Below are 19699 nucleotides of genomic sequence, written 5' to 3' on the forward strand. Positions count from 1 at the left end.
GTGTAGCAATTCACTGCCAGGCGTATAAAAGAGGCAGCACACAAAATGCACACTCATCTTTTTCTTTTTTCTTTTTTCGGTGGCGTTACCTTTCCATTATCTTCCAACGATGAATTTTGAAAAAGAAAATAAACCCCAAAGAAAAAGACGAGTCCTTCAAAGGCGCCCAGGAAGGTCCAGTAAAGGAACGGCCGCCACTGCAGCATCGCGTTATCGGAAACCTTCCTGCCAAGAGACAGAGTAAGGAGAGCATCACCATCACGTTTCGGATGGCGGGTGATCGGCGGGTTTGGGGACAAAGGAGGTAAAACACAAATACATGCCAGCGTACAGGACATGAACATGTACCATACGCAGCTGCTTGTCATGAGAAATCCTGAGAGGCTCAGCATATTCCTCTTGTTTTGTCCTTCTCCTCTAGGTAGCTTGGATTAAAACCCAAGCCAGCCCAAAGCAAAGAGCTGTAACACTGTCCCGAGCCTCTCCCGCAGCCCTTGCACCACCCCGTGGTATCTGACATTAATTGCTGCATTTTGAAAGCAGGGCAATGCTAACTAAAGAAGAGCCATACGGGATGCAGTGATCCATGTTTTCCCTCTTATTGAATGCACAAACTCCCTCTCTGAGCAAAGCTCTGCAAAGCCCCGTTCCTGGAAGCAGTGTTTTTCTGCACAGGCTGAAAATAATCTCCTGAATCGTATGGTGGGTGTTTTTAAGATGGGGGCTGGGCTGAATATAGGCTGAGATGTGGCTTGGGGGCAGCAGCAGGGAACGGAGGCTCTATTGGCAGAGGTCTGCAGCAACCGCACACAGAGCCCGGGGAGAGGAGAGAGGCCATCAGGGAGTTAAAAAAAAAAGTTTCCTGCATCATTATCTTTTCAGATTACTTTATTGAAAATGTGGAGATTGATGGGGAAAAAAAAAGCATGTTTATGGCAAAACCAAAAATCCCCCTCTTCCTTTCTCATTTTCAGCGAGATGCATCTTGCAAACCAATGTGGGGCTGGGCTCCTATAACTGCAGCTTCCGAATCCTGTGCACGAAGATGCACTGGTGACGCTCTAACACACCGCAATGTGGGTATGAGTAAGGCATGAGCATGGACAAACCAGACTGTACGTGGGTTTTTTGTTGCAAGGAGGGAAAATACACCCAGCTAACCCACAGTGAGCTCCGGCTTGCATTAGCATTTCATCATAAACAGGCTTTTTACAGCGCCTGAGCCAAGGCATCTGCACTGCAGCAACTCCGCACGCCGTACGGCAGAGGCGCAGCAGCCCTTCTGCATTCAGCAGCACACGCGCCGTCATGAATATTCAAACCGACGCTCTCCGCACGCACCACTCATCTGTTTTCCCTCAATGGCCGGACCCCAGAGATCAGACAGCCCGCCAGCCGAATGCACAGGGGCTGCCTGTCAGCGGGCCACGCCACAACATATTCAATTACCAATTTATTTAAAAATACGTGCAGCGGCATTTTGCCACGCGAGTGGAGGAACACAGGGGTCTAAGGACACAGAAGGACAAGGACCTGTTGGAGGAGGGCCAGAGGAGGCCATGAAGATGATCCAAGGGCTGGAGCCCCTCTGCTGTGAGGACAGGCTGAGAGAGTTGGGGGGGTTCAGCCTGGAGAAGAGAAGGCTCTGGGGAGACCTTAGAGCTCCTTCCAGTCCCTGAAGGGGACCTACAGGGAAGCTGGGGAGGGGCTGTTGGCAAGGGCATGTAGCGATAGGACGAGGGGCAATGGTTTTAAACTAGAGCAGGGTGGGTTTAGATGAGATATTAGGAAGAAGTTCTTTACACTGAGGGTGGTGAGATGCTGGAACACGCTGCCCAGAGAGGTGGCCCCATCCTTGGAGACATTCAAGGCCAGGCTTGATGAGGTTCTGAGCAACCTGATCTAGTTGAAGATGTCCCTGCTTACTGCAGGGGGGTTGGACTAGATGACCTTTAGAGGTCCCTTCCAACCCAATGCATTCTATGATTCTAATCCATCATGGATCTGAGCGATTATTTCAGAAGCACCCAATACCTCCTTCCTCGCCCTTACAGCCCTTGTGGCATCCTATTGATTTTCCCATACCTAAAGCAACTTTCATGTAATATCTTTAGGTATCTGCTAATTCCCTGTGCTGTCCCCTCTTGGCTCGAGCACAGCTTTGCCACACACGGCTCCTCCATGGCTGAGGAGCATCATACAACAATGACAGGGCTTGTAAGAGCACTGGCCAGACCTGCTGTCTTCTCCCCAGGGCTGAGCTCAGTGCTGAGCTTACTGCCAGGCACAGGAATCAGCAACAGCAATGGATGAAGAGGGGCTTCCCCAAAAAAAGCATCTTCCTTAGTCCTTGCTGAAGGGCTGTAAAGGTGGTGGGGGGAAGATGGGGAGCATCTCGGTTTCTGTGGGAGGTTGGAGCCTTGCCCTGTTGCAGCCAAGGAAGGAGAGAAAGCACCAGGAGAAACAGTTTCCTCAAACTATCCTTTCCCTGGGCAACGGGACAAAAAACTCTCAGCACAGGGATCGAAGAGCAGAGGTCCCCGATATGGGGACTGGGCCCATGGAGGGGAAGCCTGGGGGAGGATACCCATTTAGACCAGCTGAGAAACTACCTGTCTGCTCTGGGCTTCAGGAACATTTGTCTTTCTGGAAAGGAATGGATCTTTCTTTCTCCCAAAAGCTGTATTTCCCCTCCACCCATCACATACTCTATCATGCGCCTGGCTCAAAGCTAATGGGAACCAACGGTCCAGCCACAGGCGCAGCTTGATTTTTCTTACAGATGAAGAATTCCACCTACAGTGTATTTGTTTGTTGGTTTTTTTTAATATAGACCCAGCAAGTGCCATTTGCTAGACCAGACACTGTTATAGAGCATAAATAAGTAGAAATAGGCAGTAAACAGGAGGCTGCTTCTCTCTAAGGCAGCAGCAGCAGAGCAGGGAGGGACAGAAACAGCCTTTTCATGGTGACCCCATCACCGACACGGGACAGGGACCACCCGCTTACCCCCCTGCACCAACAGGACTTAAACCATGGATAACCAAGTGGTGCCCAGGCCACTGGTACTCACATGTAGAGCTGAGGATCGGCCGTCAGCGTGTCGATGGTGATGTGCTGCTCCAGGAGGCTGTATGCCAGGATGGGGAGCGACGTGAAGCAGATGTTGTACATGGTAAGATAAGCAGCATCGTACAGAGGCTTAAAAAAGAAAGGAAGGAGGGGTAAAATGAGACAGAAATCCTGCATTAAAAGTCTCCCCGCAAAGCAATTAGAATTTTCCAGCCCTTGCCTCCGTACAGACACTACAGATCCATCCCTTTGTCACAGGCACACAGGACAGTTTTGTTTGATAGGGGTGATGCTCCGTGTGATGCTGGGGGGGACAAGGCACCTGCAGGGACCCCACACCCCCTGCCGGGATGGCTGGTAACTGGTTGGTCTCATCTCCAGCTTGTTCTCCAGAAAAACGTGCTTAAACAGCCCTTATCACAGCTTTTCTGTAGCTGCTCTTGTGCTGCAGTTTCTATTAATATACTTGATGTCTCCTGTGGCTCTCTAAAGACTAGATGTTTTACAGGAACTATGACAGTGGCTTCTTTTTTAAAAAAAAAAAAAAAAAAGTGGTTCACAGAGAATTATCTCCTACCATTTACTCTTCCTCACCATTACTTTTGAGCCCAAATAGACACAATAAGGTGACACAAAAGCCAAAGCTCTTGTCTCCAAGCACATGAGCCCACCCACCACACAGATCTGTCCTTCTGCCACTCACAGGGACTAAGCAAGGCTCTGATGACACTCCTCACGCAGCTTTTTTTAAAGGTTGTCAAAAAAGAACAAACCGTTCTTCCTTTTAAGAGACACCTTTAAAGCAGGGAAATACAGCAGAGGAGAAAAGATCAAGAAGCCTTTGAGAACTTTTCCTCTCAAGAGAAGGAGAAAGGGTAAAAATCAGGTGCTGATAAACCAGCTAAAACCCCTCTCCTGTTGTTTTAGGAGGGGGTCCCTCTGTGTGCCTGGGTGGTGGATGGGAAAGAAAAGCAAGCAGAGTTCTTTCTTTTCAGTTATGGGTCCGAAAAATATTATACTCCAGACAGATAGTGAGCAACGAGGTCAGTTCCGACTGTCCTCTGAAGGGAGGTGAGGAAGGGACAGGACACCAAAGGCCAAGTCTCTGCTCGGAAGCCTCATTGTGCCTCTTCCTTTTTTATCCCAGCTTTATAGACACGTTACTGGAAGTTACCTGCTGTGAGAATCCACAGAAGAACTGGTATAAAAACTGCGGTAAAATGAAGCAAAGGTTCTAGGGAAACGAAAGACAAACAATTAGCAGGGAAGCGCGTGACTTCTCTATCTAAATCCAAATAATTTTTCCCCGTTATCAGACATTGGTGGCTGATATTACACTATCAGATGAGTTAGGGCACTGTTTTCTACCAAGAACAGAACTAATCCAATTAATATCTGCAGAAGGCACTGGAAGAAAAGTCATGCTGACGTTGCCCTGCAAGTACTGTTTTCAATTGACAGGCACGTGGCAGAGACACAGCCTGATCTAGGGAAGGAAAACGGAGTTGCAAGATATCATAGACTTTTTTTTTTCCCCCATTTACTATTTTTTGCTATTGTCAAAGAAACCCAGAGTATAAAGAAAGAAATAAGCTGCACACGCATCCTTACCTTATAGAAGAAATACTGTACAAGGTGTGCTATTCTCACATAATATAAATGCCCATGTGCTAGTAGCAATTTTCTTAGATGTTTAAACTTTGGCACAGCATAGTCGCTGTTTCTGGAAGCCTGCCGTCCTTCTTTGCCTTTTATACCTGGGGACAGAAGCGTGGTGAGGGGTTAACCCCTATGGGACCGGAATGGGACTGATGCTAGGGAAGGGGTTCATTCCTACAGGACTGGAAATTGGACCGATGCTAGGGAAGGGGGTTAATCCCTAAGGGACCGGAATCTGGACCAGTGCTACCCACTGGGTTTGTTCACATCTCGTGGTGTCTCAAGCCATGACAAAGGCCATATTTCCCTCTCAAGTGCCCCAGGAGAGCAAAACACTAATGTGCCACAGGACTCAGTGTGGTTCTGGCTCCACAACACTCAGAGCTGTCTCTGGAATTTTTTAAGCTGTATTTAGGTTGCTGTCTGAGTTCCTATGTAAGGGAGTGTGGGGAAGAGTATGTGGGCAAACCCGATAAAAGACAAGGAATTGGTTTCCCTGCAGACTTGCCCATATCTCCCAGTTATTTCACTGGGGACGCTCAGCCTCCCGAGACATCCCTGCGGAGCAGAGCTTGAGAAAGACAGTTTTGTCTACTCAAAAACCGCATCCAAACGAAGTGCTCCAGGACTCCATTCATTAGAGGGCACTGCGGCATTTCCAACAGCCCCAAAGAAAGAGACTGCCCTTCCTCTCCTTTAGCAGTATTACAAAAATCCCCAGTATTTCCCATATCTCCGACACCAAACTGCAGAAAGGAGGATGGCTTCTAGCCTGATGTCAGTCACACGGACAGGGCAGACAACACAACCAAGCATCAGCCCTCAGGAAACACGTGTGGGTCCCCAGCGTTACCAGCAGCTGTGACCACTTAGCCCTAATAAAGTCCAATATTTTCATTGCACTGCCTTTGCAACAACTGCCAGTCATCCACCCATCATTTTGCTACTTGTGCCCTTTTTTTTCCTGACCAGCAGCCAATTTTTACCACCTTGAATTTGGCCACAGAGTTTTTAAGCACCACCTGAAGTTTATCACTGATAAAGACAGCAGTGCTATCAAAGGTGAGCAATATATGAGGATCTCAAGCACTTATCCAGAGTCAAACCCTGGCTCCAGAGAAAGCAACAGCAGATTTTCCATGATTTTCAGTGGGATCAGTTTAGCCATGGGCCATCAGAAATACTGACTGTGCTTCAACAGCGAGCCCCAGCGAGGGCAGACGGGTCTGAGGTGAAGATGGGTGTTACTGGGGCCTTACCAATTCCAACGTGTGCTTCCAAAATCATACTAACGTCATTTGCACCATCCCCTATGGAGAGAGTTATCGGGCTCCCTTTTGTGTTCTTCACCATGCGCACAATCTACGAGATTTTAAAAAAAAAAAGGATAAGAAACAAAAAATTCGGTTTTAAAGCCTCCAGAGACCTCCCCACTGCCCCACTTGCAAGAGTTCCTGGGCTTCTACAGCAGCAAAATAACGCCTGTAGAGCTCAGATTAATAAAACCCCTTGTTATTTCCTTCGCAGTCACCAACAAGAGCAAAAGCCAAGACCCAGCTGCACAGGGCTGAAGGACAGTATTTGAAAACAAATCCAGGGCAGCATCATCCCGCCCTTCCCTTCTGGCAGAGGCCCATCTCCCATCGCTAGGACCTCTGGGGCATTTGGGGGGCAGGAGACCCTCCCTGGAAGAGGGGCAGAAACACCCCACTGCTCGGGCTGGGGTACCATCAGCTGGGCTGGGGAAGGCACGGGCTCCACCTGACAAATTTGGAAAGGAAAAAGAAAGGACAAACAGGGTTTTTTTTTGTTTATTTCTAATTGGCTTGGGCTTGTGGCTTCCTGTGAGCAGATTTAAACAAAGGTTTTACATTCAAGATTGGGGTCGAGCGCACCCTCAGCAAGTTTGCCAATGACACCAAGCTTTGTGGCGTGGTCGACACACTGGAGGGAAGGGATGCCATCCAGAGGGACCCGGACAGGCTGGAGAGGTGGGCCCGTGCAAACCTCATGAAGTTCAACTAGGCCAAGTGCAAGGTCCTGCACCTGGGTCATGGCAATGTAGGTGGAGAATGGATGGAGAACAGCCCTGAGGAGGACTTGGGGGTGTTAATGGATGAGAAGCTCAACATGAGCCAGCAATGTGCGCTCACGGCCCAGAAAGCCAACAGTGTCCTGGGCTGCATCGAAAGAAGTATGGCCAGCAGGGCAAGGTGGGGAATTCTACCCCTCTGCTCCAGGTGGGGTCTCACCAGAGTACTGCATCCAGCTCTGGAGTCCTCAGCACAAGAAGGACATGGACCTGTTGGAGGAGGGACAGAGGAGACCACGGAGATGCTGCGAGGGCTGGAGCCCCTCTGCTGTGAGGACAGGCTGAGAGAGTTGGGGGGGTGCAGCCTGGAGAAGAGAAGGCTCCGGGGAAGCTTTACAGCCCCTTCCAGTCCCTAAAGGGGCTCCAGGAAAGCTGGGAAGGGACTCTTGATCTGGGAGGGGAGAGCCATAAAGACAAGGGGGGACAGTTTTAAACTGGAAGAGGGGCAATTTAGATGAGATGTGAGAAAGAAATTCTTTGCTGTGAGGGTGGTGAGCCCCTGGCCCAGGTTGCCCAGAGAAGCTGTGGCTGCCCCATCCCTGGAGGTGTTCAAGGCCAGGCTGGACGGGGCTTGGAGCAACCTGGTCTGGTGAGAGGTGTCCCTGCCCAGGGCAGGGGGTGGCACTGGAGATGGTCTTTAAGGTCCCTTCCAACCCGAACCATTCTATGATTCTATAAGATTTGAAAGGTTGGTGTGTTTCCATCACACTCTGAAGCTCAGATAAGGCTTGCACACAGCCTGCAGAAGCCCCAGCTGATGAAGACTATCAGATCAAATCCCAGCCAATGGATTAAAAGTGCATCACATCACCTAATGATGTGTTCCAGGTGGTTAAAAAGTAGATTAAATACCTGTGCTTTCTGCAAAGGAGCCATGCGGCAGCAGAGGACTGCAGTGCACTTCAAGCAGATTTGTAGAAATATGTTTTTGTAATTACTAGAACTGGAATCCTGAGAAGGGTTGAGTATCAGCGACAGCGTGGAGCCGTCTATAATCAGGCCATATTCTTGACTCAGCGTCCAGCTTCTGCAACGTAACAAGGAACAGGTTTGAAATAAAAAAATCAGCATTGAAGAACTCGATCTAGCCACTCCTATCATCTTAGTGGAAAAGAAATTGCTTTTGTATTAATCTTCTTCCCATCCCTTTTAGGGGAAGGCTTAGCAATCTTAAAAAGCTTGGATTTAACATGCGCCCTTCGCTAAGGGAACAGTGTAATTAAGTTCAAAACCAACTAATACTAGAGATGACAAGAAAAGCAAACAAGCCAGCACCGGTGCCCGCAAGTAGCCAGTCCCCAGGGCCACAACATGGTCCTATTTATGCCTCTATCAACTTTGCACCCGCGAAGCATCCGCGGGCTGGCTCCTCTGTCTCACTTACCTCTTCAGGCCTCCCCGGTTTTTGGGAACATCCTGAATGAGTCTTTTATGGTACTCCATCAGCAGCTCATGGAGCCGATCCTCCTTTCTTTCGCTCTCACCCACTGTTTTGGCCGTCAGCTCCAGCAACTCGGTGCTGGTCTGGAAGAGCCTGCAGGCGTAGCAGGTGGATTTGGCTGTTTCCATCTTGTCGCCCGTCAGCACCCAAACCTTCATGCCGGCAGCATGCAGGGCTTCAATCGTCTCTGCCGACTGCTCCTGCAGCCTACGAGCAGAAGGAAAAACAGCATTCCTCAGGCTAGCCCACAGTTAATCCATAAATATCCTTATTTTGCAGGTAGGAAATACCAGCCCGAGAGAAATTAATTGATTTTCCCCATGCTGGAGAGAGACCACTGCCACAGGAGTAAGGATTAGAAGTCAGCAATCCCAAATTTTTATGCGCAGAAAAAAAAATCATAAAAAAATCACTGCTTTATACTGTGAGACCTAAGAGAGTCAAGAATAAGAGTTCAATTTACACATGCAGTTACTATAACCGCCTGTGAAACTGAATTTGTTTTGATGTGCAAATTAACACTGCGTGCTTAATTCACTTTCTAGAAGCGCACGAAACGCTGTAGTTTCATTAAGAAATCCTAATTCCTACTACAGCAACCAATTTTAGCAACTAGGGCAGCATGGAATGGGTTGTGCCACCGAGTAATTAATTGCCCTGGACACTCGCAGCATCTGCCTGGCCGCTCAAGCGCCACCGCCACGCAACATCAAGGAGAAGCCACAGTGACGCAGAGGTTGTGGTCACCTCTTTACCTGTCTTCTACGGCTGTAGCCCCTATCAAGTGCATGTCTGCTTCTGTGTCTTCAAAAACCTTCGCCATCTTTTCCTCCCTGTCCTGCAGAGCCATCTTCGCCTCGTTAAGTTGCCTGTCAATTTTGTCGTACTCCTTTTGAGTTAGCTCTTTGAAGGCCACGCAGAGCGTTCGGTAGCCATCCTGGCAGGGAGAGGGAGAGAAAATAAAGTGGACAGGTGCTTAAAAAAAAAAGCAGATTTTCTGCAGCTGCTCACTTTAGGGTTAGTGCTTTTCTCTACCATCAGTGCTTGCTGACCCTGACAGCAATGACAATCTGTTGGCTCAAGTCAAAAAGCCCCATTTCTCTGTGTTTATACAGTAATTTCTTCCTATCAGAGTAGCCGTGGTTATGCTTATTACGTGCACGTAATATGGCAAGAGAAACTAAGAGGAGGAGCAGAGCCAAGAGCGTGCATCCAGCACGTCCCCATGACTGGGACCAGGCACTTCTCCCACCGGAGAAAACAGCCTGCCATTGTTATTTCTATTTTTAACCTGCTTGGGAGATGCTCCGACACAACTGCGATGGAGGCCATATAAAGTATATCAAAAGTCCAACAAAGGTGGAAGCCAAAGAAACAGAAAAGGAAAGAAGCCTGGCTTCCAAACAATGTGAAGCGACACTCAGATTTTCAACACTTCCCTCCAGAGCAAGGCCACATCCCTATTTTTGGAATCAGGCTTTCCTGACCCCAGGAGCCAGCCAAATTCCAGCCGCGTGCTCACCATCGCGTTGCGGTCCACGTGGACTTTCGTTTGTTGGATCTCTTCTTGCTGCACCCTTGGAAAAATAGAGGAGTCTGCTCCTTTACAGAAGAGAAGCAACTTCCCTAAAAGCAAATTATAAATAGTTTATAGCATTCACAAGCTGGAGAAAGACTTAACAGGCTCAACAGCCAGCAAATGGTGCCGAGGGAGGAAATATGGCAGGACTAGAGAAGGAACTGCTAGAAGCCTAGCTGCCTACCAAAAGTGGCTTCACAATAATCTCTGCAAAACCTTGTTTGACCCCGATCTGGGATATCGGGTGTTGCTACCTGCCTCCGAGCAAGCTTTCTGCCACAGGCGGGCCAAAGCAGTTTATTTTTTCCTATTTAAAAGCCTTGGCAACCTTCTCAGGGAGGGTAAAACCGGTATCCCATACCTTACGAGACTGCCATTTGGGAAGGATGGCGATCTCTGAATTTTTGCATGATGTCCCCATGAAAACCCATCCTGCTCAGGGGAAGGTCTCACATCTCCCCCCTCCTTGTACTTGCACCTCCCACCTGGAGCAAGGCAAGCAGGGAGCTCTCCCTGGGTCACTGTCCCCATCCCTGTCCCCTCCCCTTGTCTGCTGCTGGTCCCCAACAGCTGCTAGGGAGAAAATTAACTCTATCCCAACCAGAACCAGAACATAATTTAATTAGACCAGCTTAGAAAACACAACAGCTTAGCCTCTCCGGGTTACAGGAATAAAGAGGATGTGTTTTATATTTGTGCAGGTGTGCACACATGTATGGAAGCCCAGAAATGCATTTTAACTGTACCCGTGGTGGTTCTCACAATGACGCTCATACGGCGACGGACAGGATCAAAGTTCAACACATGGAGAAGCTGGTACCTTAAAAGAAATTAAAAAAAATAAAGACACTTAGACTCAGTAAAAGAAAAATAACTCTAAGACAGAAAATCACTAACGACGACTTGCAGAAATCAATACACCCTACAAGTGGCAGCACCCAGTGGGCAGTGTACTTTCTACTGCACAAAAAGACAGGGTAAAAAAAGACAAAACTCCAGTGCTGCTTTGAGCATGAGGGTATAGCTGCAGGCCTGAGAGCACCCGCCAGGCAGCAAAGTTTTTGGGTGATCTCCTGCCGCTGGGCTCCATCCCTCACTGCCCACCGAGCCCCCGGGCCGGCAGCAGCTCCGCAGGCAGCAATGTCGGCTCCAGCATTGAAATAAGAAGTTTCCCCATCAGGGGAGTACAGAAGTGACACTTGTGAAAGCAAGTTCTTGGGGAGTGCTGGGATTAGGTCAGTGATTCTCAGATGTCCCCCGAGCTGTGAGCACAGGGTAAAATCTAATTTTTAGCTCAGGAAGGGAAAAAAGTTATGGGGAAGGGAGCCATATAGGACCATAGAATGGTTTAGGGTGAAAGGAACCTTAAAGATCATCTTCTTCCACCCTCCTGCCCTGGGCAGGGACACCTCCCACTAAACCAGGTTGCTCAAAGCCCCATCCAGCCTGGCCTTGGATACCTCCAGGGATGGGGCAGCCACCATGCAGTTGTGCAATTCACATCATGCAGTTGAGGCTTAGTGTGCTGCTGGGAGGCTCAGCCACTGTCCCTAAGGGTCAAGAGTCACCCCACAAATCCCGGGAGCCACCTGCACAGCCGGGCACGGATGAAGGATACACGTAAGGGACTGCAGGCGCTTAAGGGACCTGAATTTAGACATCACTAAAACCTCCAGCAGATGTTTGCAAGCAAGCCTTCCAGCCTGCACCTTGCTGTGCTGCACTTTGTAAGAAGGACAGGAGTTTTGGGGTAGGTCAGCACGGTCTGACAGCCCTGGTGGAGTGGCTTGGACCTTGCCAGGTTGGCCAGGTTGACCAAACCCGCTGAAGCCAGGTGGGAGGCGGTGCGGTACCAGCAGCCCCGGTCCTTGGCAGCCCCCTGCCGCACTTACATTTCCGTTTCATTCTTTTGGTTTCGTATTTTCATGAAATCGTTTTCAAGTCCTAGAAAAGTGAAACCATACCTGTCAATAAACAAAAGGACAGAACAACATTGAAAAAAAACCCATTGGCACATATTATACATTAACAACTTTCTCGTTTCACCTCCCGTACTGCAGAGGAGAGCAAAGAAGTTAGCGAGCCCCAGCTAAAAAGCTCGGCTGGATGTTTGCTGGCTCCACACAGAGCCTGCTATGATGTTTTGGCACCGCTCCTGTGACCTGGAGAGCTCAGGACCACAGTGCACAGATGCCCAGAGCCTCTCTGCCACGGTCCCCGGCAGATTTACAAGCTGTGAGCAAATATACACAGCTGCAACAGCCTCTGTCTAAAACCCAGGGGCTGGCAATAGCACAGAATCATAGAATGGGGAGGTTGGAGGGGATCTTAAAGATCATCTAGTTCCAACCCCCTGCCCTGGGCAGGGACACCTCCCACTGGATGAGGTTGCTCAAAGCCCCATCCAGCCTGGCCTTGAACACCCTTGGCAAGATTCAAATGTGGGTTTGATAAAAATAACCCACACCCTATCATTCCCAAGAAGCTGCTCAGGGAAGACATTTTGCAGAGCATCCCTTTTACAGAGAGCTCATTTAAACCCAGCTCTGTGGGTCCCCAGCGTTGGTATCATGACGTGCTTCCCAGAGGGAGCTGCAGTCTTGGCCAAGGAAAGGGGTCTATCGCCTCCAGATAACCCTCACCTCCCTCCCACCGGAGAGAGGGAATTAAACCCCCAACATCTTCAACAGTCTTACTTTTCTGCGCCTTTCACCAAAGCAATTTCGTCTGGGGAAGAGGAGATATAGGTGTATTTGTGTCCTGGATGTCCTATCAGCCCATCCACCTGGTCTGCCTCCTTGATCTGGACGGTGTGGCACAGGCAGAGGGCTCGCAGGAACAGCTCCTCGCGGCTCTAGGCAGGAGTGAGAGAGCTTAATTAATAATTACTAGCTTCATGCTGAGCACCAAGCCCACCTCCCAGCGCTTGGTTGTGATTCTTGCATACACATATTTTAAACCAAAAAACCCCACACCCCTCCCCCCCAGCTTCTGCTGTATTTACCTAGCCAGGAGCTGCCCGCAAACCCTAAGTCAAAGTGCAGATTTCTTACCTTTTCTGCTTTGCCATAATATTTTAGAGGCCCGTCGGTCTGAGAGAAGCCATCCACCTCCGAAATGCAGTCTTTGTACTTGTGCCCGTCTATGCAGCACTCAATGAACTCCATGCTGTTCTCGGTCAGCGTCCCGGTTTTGTCCGTGAAGACGTACTCCACCTAGAAGCAAGCAGGCAGGCTGCACCCCCAGGCACCGGGGATGGAGCCCACCCAAAAACCAAACACCCCGGGGCATTTTACTGCATCCATGCTAGTGTTACTGTGCCAACCTGGACCCCCCAAAAGACACAGGTGCCCCATGGGAGTTACACCACTGTGTAGTTTTACTCCTCAGAGCAGCTCCTTTGTTTTCCAGCCTGTTGCGCAGGTGGCAGCTCCCAAAGACTTAAAAAAATTTATTTCCAGGCTCTTCATTTTCCCCTCATCCTCTTTATTGGCCCCTTTGCTATAGCTCTTAGCACTTACGTAGCTGCTGCTGCAGCTCTGCTGCCTCCTTTGGGGGATTTTCCTCTTGGTGCTGTATTTGAATCAAGTAATTGCTACTCCAAATATTTTAATTTTATTTTTAAAAAAGCAAAATAAAAAGCAGGAGGCACTAGGCATCCCCCCAACTCAGTCTCTCCCTGCGCCGATGAGAAAGGGAAGCCAGAGCTGCCTCATTGCCCCAACAGAGAGATGACTGGGCAGGCATTTTCGTTAATCCTCAAGGAGACAGAGGGTTTTTAATTTTTAATTGAAGCAGTGAAAGCAAACCACCCTGACACGCCAAGCGCTGCGCCTGATATTCCCCAATATGGAAACAATTGGCATGACCCAATTCCTGCTCTTTCATGCACTATTTATATCCTTATCCGTTTCACAGAGTGAGTACAATCACATTAAATGGAAAGTGCCACCAAACCGGCCGGAGCTCTGCCCTGAGGGGACCACGAGGGACTGCCACAACAAGGGTTCCTATCAGGGAGGACATTTTTCATCCGCATTTTCATCCAAGCAGATGCAAACAGAGCATCTCCTGACCTGCCCAAGCTCTTCGTTCAGATCCGAGGTATTCACCAATGCCCCCTCTTTTATTTCCTCGTCGTACATCTCCTTGTCCCAAGAGATGAAGAAGGAGCCCAAGAACTTCTGCATCTCTACCGTAACGTACATGGAGACTGGGATAATGAAATTGAAGAGGACCATAAATGACAAGAAGTCCGTGAACATCCGCAAGACCTGCGATGGAAAGGGGAGAAGACGATGCAGTCTCTGCCCATCAGGCGTAACTCAGGGGCAGTTTACGCTTCTGGGGTTTGAGACAGCTTTTTTCTAAGGTTAAATAGAAAAAAAAAAACAACCTGAAAATGAATACAGCTAAGATACAGGGCCAAATTCCATTTTCATTTGATGCAGAAAATCTCACTGTCTTCTGCAGATGTACAAAAGTACACCTTACCGCTTCAGAATGACCAAAACGAGGTTTTATTCGAGTATATCCCTCTTAAGAACATACTGCTCCAGGCTCAGTCTCATCTCAAGTAACCAGAAACAAGGAGCAAGTGGCTTGAGACCAGCGAAGCTATGACACGGGCAGGACTGATGTGGGGACGGTCCCTGTAAGTCTGACTCAATAACCCATCAAATAGATTTCTACGCACTCGCTCTTGCAGGCTTCACTGCCTGCGTCTTGGTGAGTTTAAGAAGCCGCTTGACGTGACCTCAATTTAAGTTTACCTACTCAAAACCGAAAGATAGCTGGAGTTCAGATAAGGATCTGGGTTAAATCAGCTGCTGCGCTTCTATGATATACAGCATTTACTGATGCTCCCGAGAGGAGGGAAAGAAACGCAAAGAGCAGGAGAGCCCGAAGGAAACGACAGCACTTCCAGCCAGCAAAGAGGACTCCCAGGGCTGGCAGCAGACACGCAGATTAAGTAAAACCCTTCGAATAAATAAAGCTGGAGGAGGCGCTGAAACACAAATCCACTTACCTTGAACGTCTCCCTCTCTTTTTTAGTCTTTTCATTGTACCAAGGCTCGTCGTTAAATGGATTGCTCTGCCAGACGTATTTCAGCGTCGTGCACACAGTAGCCTTGCTCAAGAGGATGCACAAATACACTATCAAGAAAGCGTTGATAGATCTGAAAAACAGGTTTCTTTTTTAAATTCTGGCAACTATTTTTAGACAGAGAAGTGTGCAAATGAGCAGGAACAAGACTTCCTTACTTTTAAGAAGGGAATTACAGAACAAGTGCTTTTGACAGTGCTGATATTCAGGGTCAGCTCATATATTTCAGCATTTCTTAATTTTGTTTTTAAGTAAAAAAAAAGCTACTAAATGATGCAACTTCTTGAAACGCATGCTTAATCAAACATACAGATTTTCTATGTAATCAGAGAGCACCTGAAACAAAAGGCAGCAGATTAAGTGATTATTTCTGCACAAATCACCCACGAAAAAAACTAAAACCACCCAACAGCCTTTACTGATTTTTGCCGACTATAAATACTCACTTTTCTACAGCAGACCGTTTCTGAGATTTCCCTTGGTAGTTCAAAGCCATTTTCGTTTCCATTCCGGTATAGACCGCAACTCCTGCGGGGTATTAAAGCAGGGCTCAGCAGGGACTGGCAGCCCAGGAGGGACCCAGCCTGCACTTAGCCAGGAGGGGCATCGGTGTTTATACGAAATTGGAATCCCAATTGAAGAAAGAGGCATTAATTACCCAACTACAGAAACCTCCAAGGCTGCTAAGTAATGTAATTGCATATATCCTGGAAAACCTCAGTCTTCTGTAACTCCCGCCACCCTCCATCACTAGCGGCTGGGGCTGTGCTCCTACCATGCGCTTTCAGCAAAGGATTTGGGAATAACTCCCCACACTTCGCGTCTCAGGCAGAAAAGAAAAGCTTCCCGAGCTGTGTTAACACAAACCTGCACAGCCAGCTATAACCAACATCTCCTAATATCACCCTCTCAACTTTTCCACCAGCCCGCATACCGAAAGCAACTGCAGAGCCCAGGCAGACCAGCTGTAGAGAAGTATTTTCCCCCCTCTAGATTTAGTGATGAGCACCTACATATGTCATCATTTCTCAGAACTATTTAATTAATAATAATAATAAAAACTGTTCACCATAAATCTTCTTGGTATTTTTCAGGGTAGCACCCTTCAGCAACAGGTTTTCAGGACCCAAAGACCTAAACATAAAAGTTAGACCATTACACCACTCAAAGAACATTCAAACTGCTTTATAATTTAGACCAGAGATAGATTATAAAACTAAACAGATGTTCTTAAAATCTGATTACTTCATTTGTATATTAAATTGGGTATTCTTGAGTTTGTTTTTCTCTTTACATACTTATATTTCCATTTCATCTCATGCAGACTATTTTTGGTGCTCAAAGTGCCAAATTTAATGGGGGATTATCAGTAAAGCTTTTGAGGAATAAGTGCAAAGTGTTCAGATCTCATATGTTCTAGTACTTATATAAAAACCTGATTTTAAAAGCATTGAAAATCTGTCTGTTCCAGCAGTCGATCAATGGCACCATCAAAGCCAATGGCTTATTTTGCCCCAGTTTTGTGTTTTTACTTCTCCCCAAAATGCCAACCTGTGACCCTCTGCTGCTTCTAGGGTCCAGCACAGCACCGCTCGGTGCTGCTCAGCTTCCCCAGGAGGGGCTCAAACGAACCACAGGATGGCAGAAGGGAGCGAGTGGAGAGGTTAACTGCGGGCCTCCCTTACGAATGAAATATTTGGAACGGTTACAGAAAAATAACTGTTCCCTAACGATCATAGAATGGTTTGGGTTAGAAGGGACCTTAAAGATCACCCAGTCCCACCCCTGTCCTGGGCAGGGACACCTCCCACCAGACCAGGTTGCTCCAAGCCCCGTCCAGCCTGGCCTTGAACCCCTCCAGGGATGGGGCAGCCACAGCTTCTCTGGGCAACCTGGGCCAGGGGCTCACCACCCTCACAGCAAAGAATTTCTTCCTCAGATCTCATCTAAATCTCCCCTCTTCCAGTCTGAAGCTGAATGATGGTAGCAGGAGTTCTGATCCTTGAAATCAGATGTAGATGCCCAACCTCTTTGAGGAGGGCCTGTGAGATGGCTGCATGACCAACCTGGCTACGGGCTCTTGATTGCTTCTGTAGATGATAATTCTTCCAACAAACCTGCAGTAAAAATACGAGAAACTCGTATTACAAACATGCTATAAAGAGCTACTACAGACATACTTTAAAAAAGTCATTTACAGTGCATTTTACTTGGGAGGCAGAATGGCCTAAGAAGAGGCACACTGACCATGACTACAGGTGAGCTGACACGAAAAAGCTCCTTACACCATGACGAGTGTGGCACTGGGGAGGTTTTACTCCAAAGAAACCGAGCCCTGAAATAGCACAGTGTCGACTTTGCCTATGGAAGAGGCTTATCACTGCCTCCAGAAACCTTTGGGTCTCTGATGAAAACACCCTTCGCTTTGCTGATCTAAAGCTTGTTAGGTCCCCAGCCAGTGGTGCCCAGGTGTCTGTGGGGAGATGACACCAGGCAGGAGGGGGAGCAGGATGGGGACAGAAGCAAGGGCAGAAGCAGGGAGAAGGACGGGCAAGAGAGGGAGCCAGGATGGGGGCAGAAGGGGAGCAGGATAGACAAGAAGGGGCTAGGAGTGGGGCAGGATGGGCAGTATGGGAGCAGGATGGGGGCAGAAGGGGGAGAAGGATGGGCAAGAGTGGGGCAGGAGGACAACGATGGGCAGGAGGGGGAGACTCACTTGTAGAGGTCAGGCTGTGGCTGTTCACACTCGATGGTGGCAGTGAGGGCGTCGATGGCTTCGTCCGTACAGAGCACGGTGGTATCCCGCACTGCATAGTGAGTCTGGGGAGAGATGCAGAAGCTGCGTCACTACCAGCCCCCAGCGCCACAGCCTGTGTTTCACCCCCTTATTTAAAATACCCCCCACGCAAAGGCTCAGCAGGCAGCACCGGCAGCTTGCCCGAGTCCTCGCCGCACTCCCACAAAACAGCTGAAGCATCTCTCTTGGAGTCAATAAGCTTAAGAGAAGCTGTAGCGGGAAGGAGCTGCTGGGTATCTGTTTGGCAGGAGGTGAACCAGAAGAAGAGCATCTTTGGTTTTCCCCCAGGGTCTCGCTGCTGCCCTGGTTGGCGTGGCAGGGGGGGATGCTGCAGGTCCCCCTGGCGTGAAGGGACTCCTGGGGACCACTCGCCTGCCAGCTGCTGAAGGTAATTAGAAGCCAGCCCCAGCACCCAGGGATCAGGCAGAGCACTGGCAGGCTCCAAGCTATTTTTAGCAGCTGCTGCTGTGAAGGTTCATCTCTCACAATTAACTGGAAAGCCCACGAAGGATGCGCTTGCTGCCTTCCAGGCTCTATTTATAGGAGCTACTCAGAGCTCCAAGTCACGGCGGGGCTGCACGGCAGGCTGCCTTAATCCATCTTCATAAACAAATTCATTAAAAAGCTTCCTCCACTCCTTACGTTTGCCTTCCCCTCCTTGCGCATCCTGGGATGCATTACGTTACACATGCTGTAGTCATGACATTATAAATACCCACCTTCATGTGGTTTGGGTAGCCGGCCTGGCCTTTCCTACTGAAAGCAGACACACTAACACACAGACGCCTCCGATACAAATCACAGCCTTTGTGAAACACAACTCAAACCCATCCTTGCAGCGCCCAGGATCAAACCCAACCCTTGTCACCATGGACACGGTGCAATTACCAAGTGATACTTCAAAGCCGCCTCCTAATCAATTCCATGATCTTTACATCCCCAGCATTATTTAGAAAACACATGTTCTTTTAGACAATGTGTGACTGAAGATTCATGCTTCGAAGCCAGAGCCCTGACAAAAACTCTTTTGTGGTTCTGCTCCAGTTTCATGTAACCAGCCATCTTCCCCACACCTTGACCTGACGTGCCCCAAGTACCAGAAGAATCCCCAGCAGGTAGGCAGCAGATATCGCTGCAGATGAGGTTTTCTGCGTACCCGAGTGTGCTTCCCTCACCCCCGTTTTGCAGCAAACCCTGGCGTTCCCAATGTCAGACCTATTTCCCCAAACGGCACTTGCTTTTCTATTCTTTCTTCCCCTTCAAACTCGTCTTCATCTCATCAAGAACCAGGAGACAGCTCCCAGTCACCTACAGGAACCCACGAACTAGGAAAAAAGCCACCACAGCGCCCGATATAGAAACTCAGCACTCCCTTTACAGGCTCAAAAGTTAGTAGGAGCCAAGGCTGTGCAAAAGCTGTGCAAGCTCATGCATATAATACACCTGACACAAATAAGCAATTGCCTATTTAATATGGTTATCTATTTTTAGCCTCAAGCCGCTTCTCAAAGCTCCGCTCCTCTCCATTAATGGGACCAGTACAGTGCACCAGCTCCTATACAAGATTTCCAGTACTGATTAACAGCTGCCCACGAAGAGACGAGTCACAGCCACCCATATAATACCTATCAGATCACCAATGGTATTCCCACTGACTGCAGAGTGTGTCGGAGTGAATTATACAATCTCAAAGTGTCTTCCACTCTTACTACTGCAGTCGCTAATATCTGTATAAATACTCATCAACCAGAAGTGCAACCAAATTTTCACATCTTCTGCTGCATGTAAGTTTTTTTGTTGTTGTTGCTGCTTCTTTCCCTAGTTTAGAGGAGAGGGGGGATGAATAAAGGAAGAAAATAACCCAAAGAGTAGATTCATCCTGAGTATTAAATTTCACTGCTTGGTTCAGGGAAAGAAGAGAGGAAAAGAAAAACAACCCAGAAGTGCTGTTT

The 19699-nt window shown here is 48.5% G+C and overlaps 1 protein-coding gene across 2 annotated transcripts in view; it reads right to left on the reverse strand.

Moving 5' to 3' along the window:
* Positions 1-19699, reverse strand: part of ATP11C (ATPase phospholipid transporting 11C) — a 58562-nt gene that overhangs the window by 12440 nt on the left and 26423 nt on the right. For both annotated transcript variants that reach the window (XM_063345431.1, XM_063345432.1), the window contains exons 7-25: positions 17667-17770; positions 17017-17067; positions 16020-16084; positions 15397-15478; positions 14873-15023; positions 13920-14117; positions 12897-13058; positions 12540-12697; positions 11736-11807; positions 10590-10663; positions 9787-9890; positions 9020-9201; positions 8208-8471; positions 7676-7850; positions 5991-6093; positions 4684-4829; positions 4247-4306; positions 3074-3201; positions 90-225 (exon numbers count right to left, since the gene is read on the reverse strand). In XM_063345431.1, the coding sequence (XP_063201501.1) occupies positions 90-225; positions 3074-3201; positions 4247-4306; positions 4684-4829; positions 5991-6093; positions 7676-7850; positions 8208-8471; positions 9020-9201; positions 9787-9890; positions 10590-10663; positions 11736-11807; positions 12540-12697; positions 12897-13058; positions 13920-14117; positions 14873-15023; positions 15397-15478; positions 16020-16084; positions 17017-17067; positions 17667-17770 (2415 nt within the window). The remainder of the gene's footprint in view (positions 1-89; positions 226-3073; positions 3202-4246; positions 4307-4683; positions 4830-5990; positions 6094-7675; positions 7851-8207; positions 8472-9019; positions 9202-9786; positions 9891-10589; positions 10664-11735; positions 11808-12539; positions 12698-12896; positions 13059-13919; positions 14118-14872; positions 15024-15396; positions 15479-16019; positions 16085-17016; positions 17068-17666; positions 17771-19699) is intronic.

This window comes from Chroicocephalus ridibundus, chromosome 9 (genome assembly GCF_963924245.1).
Source record: "Chroicocephalus ridibundus chromosome 9, bChrRid1.1, whole genome shotgun sequence".
Lineage (NCBI taxonomy): Eukaryota > Metazoa > Chordata > Aves > Charadriiformes > Laridae > Chroicocephalus > Chroicocephalus ridibundus.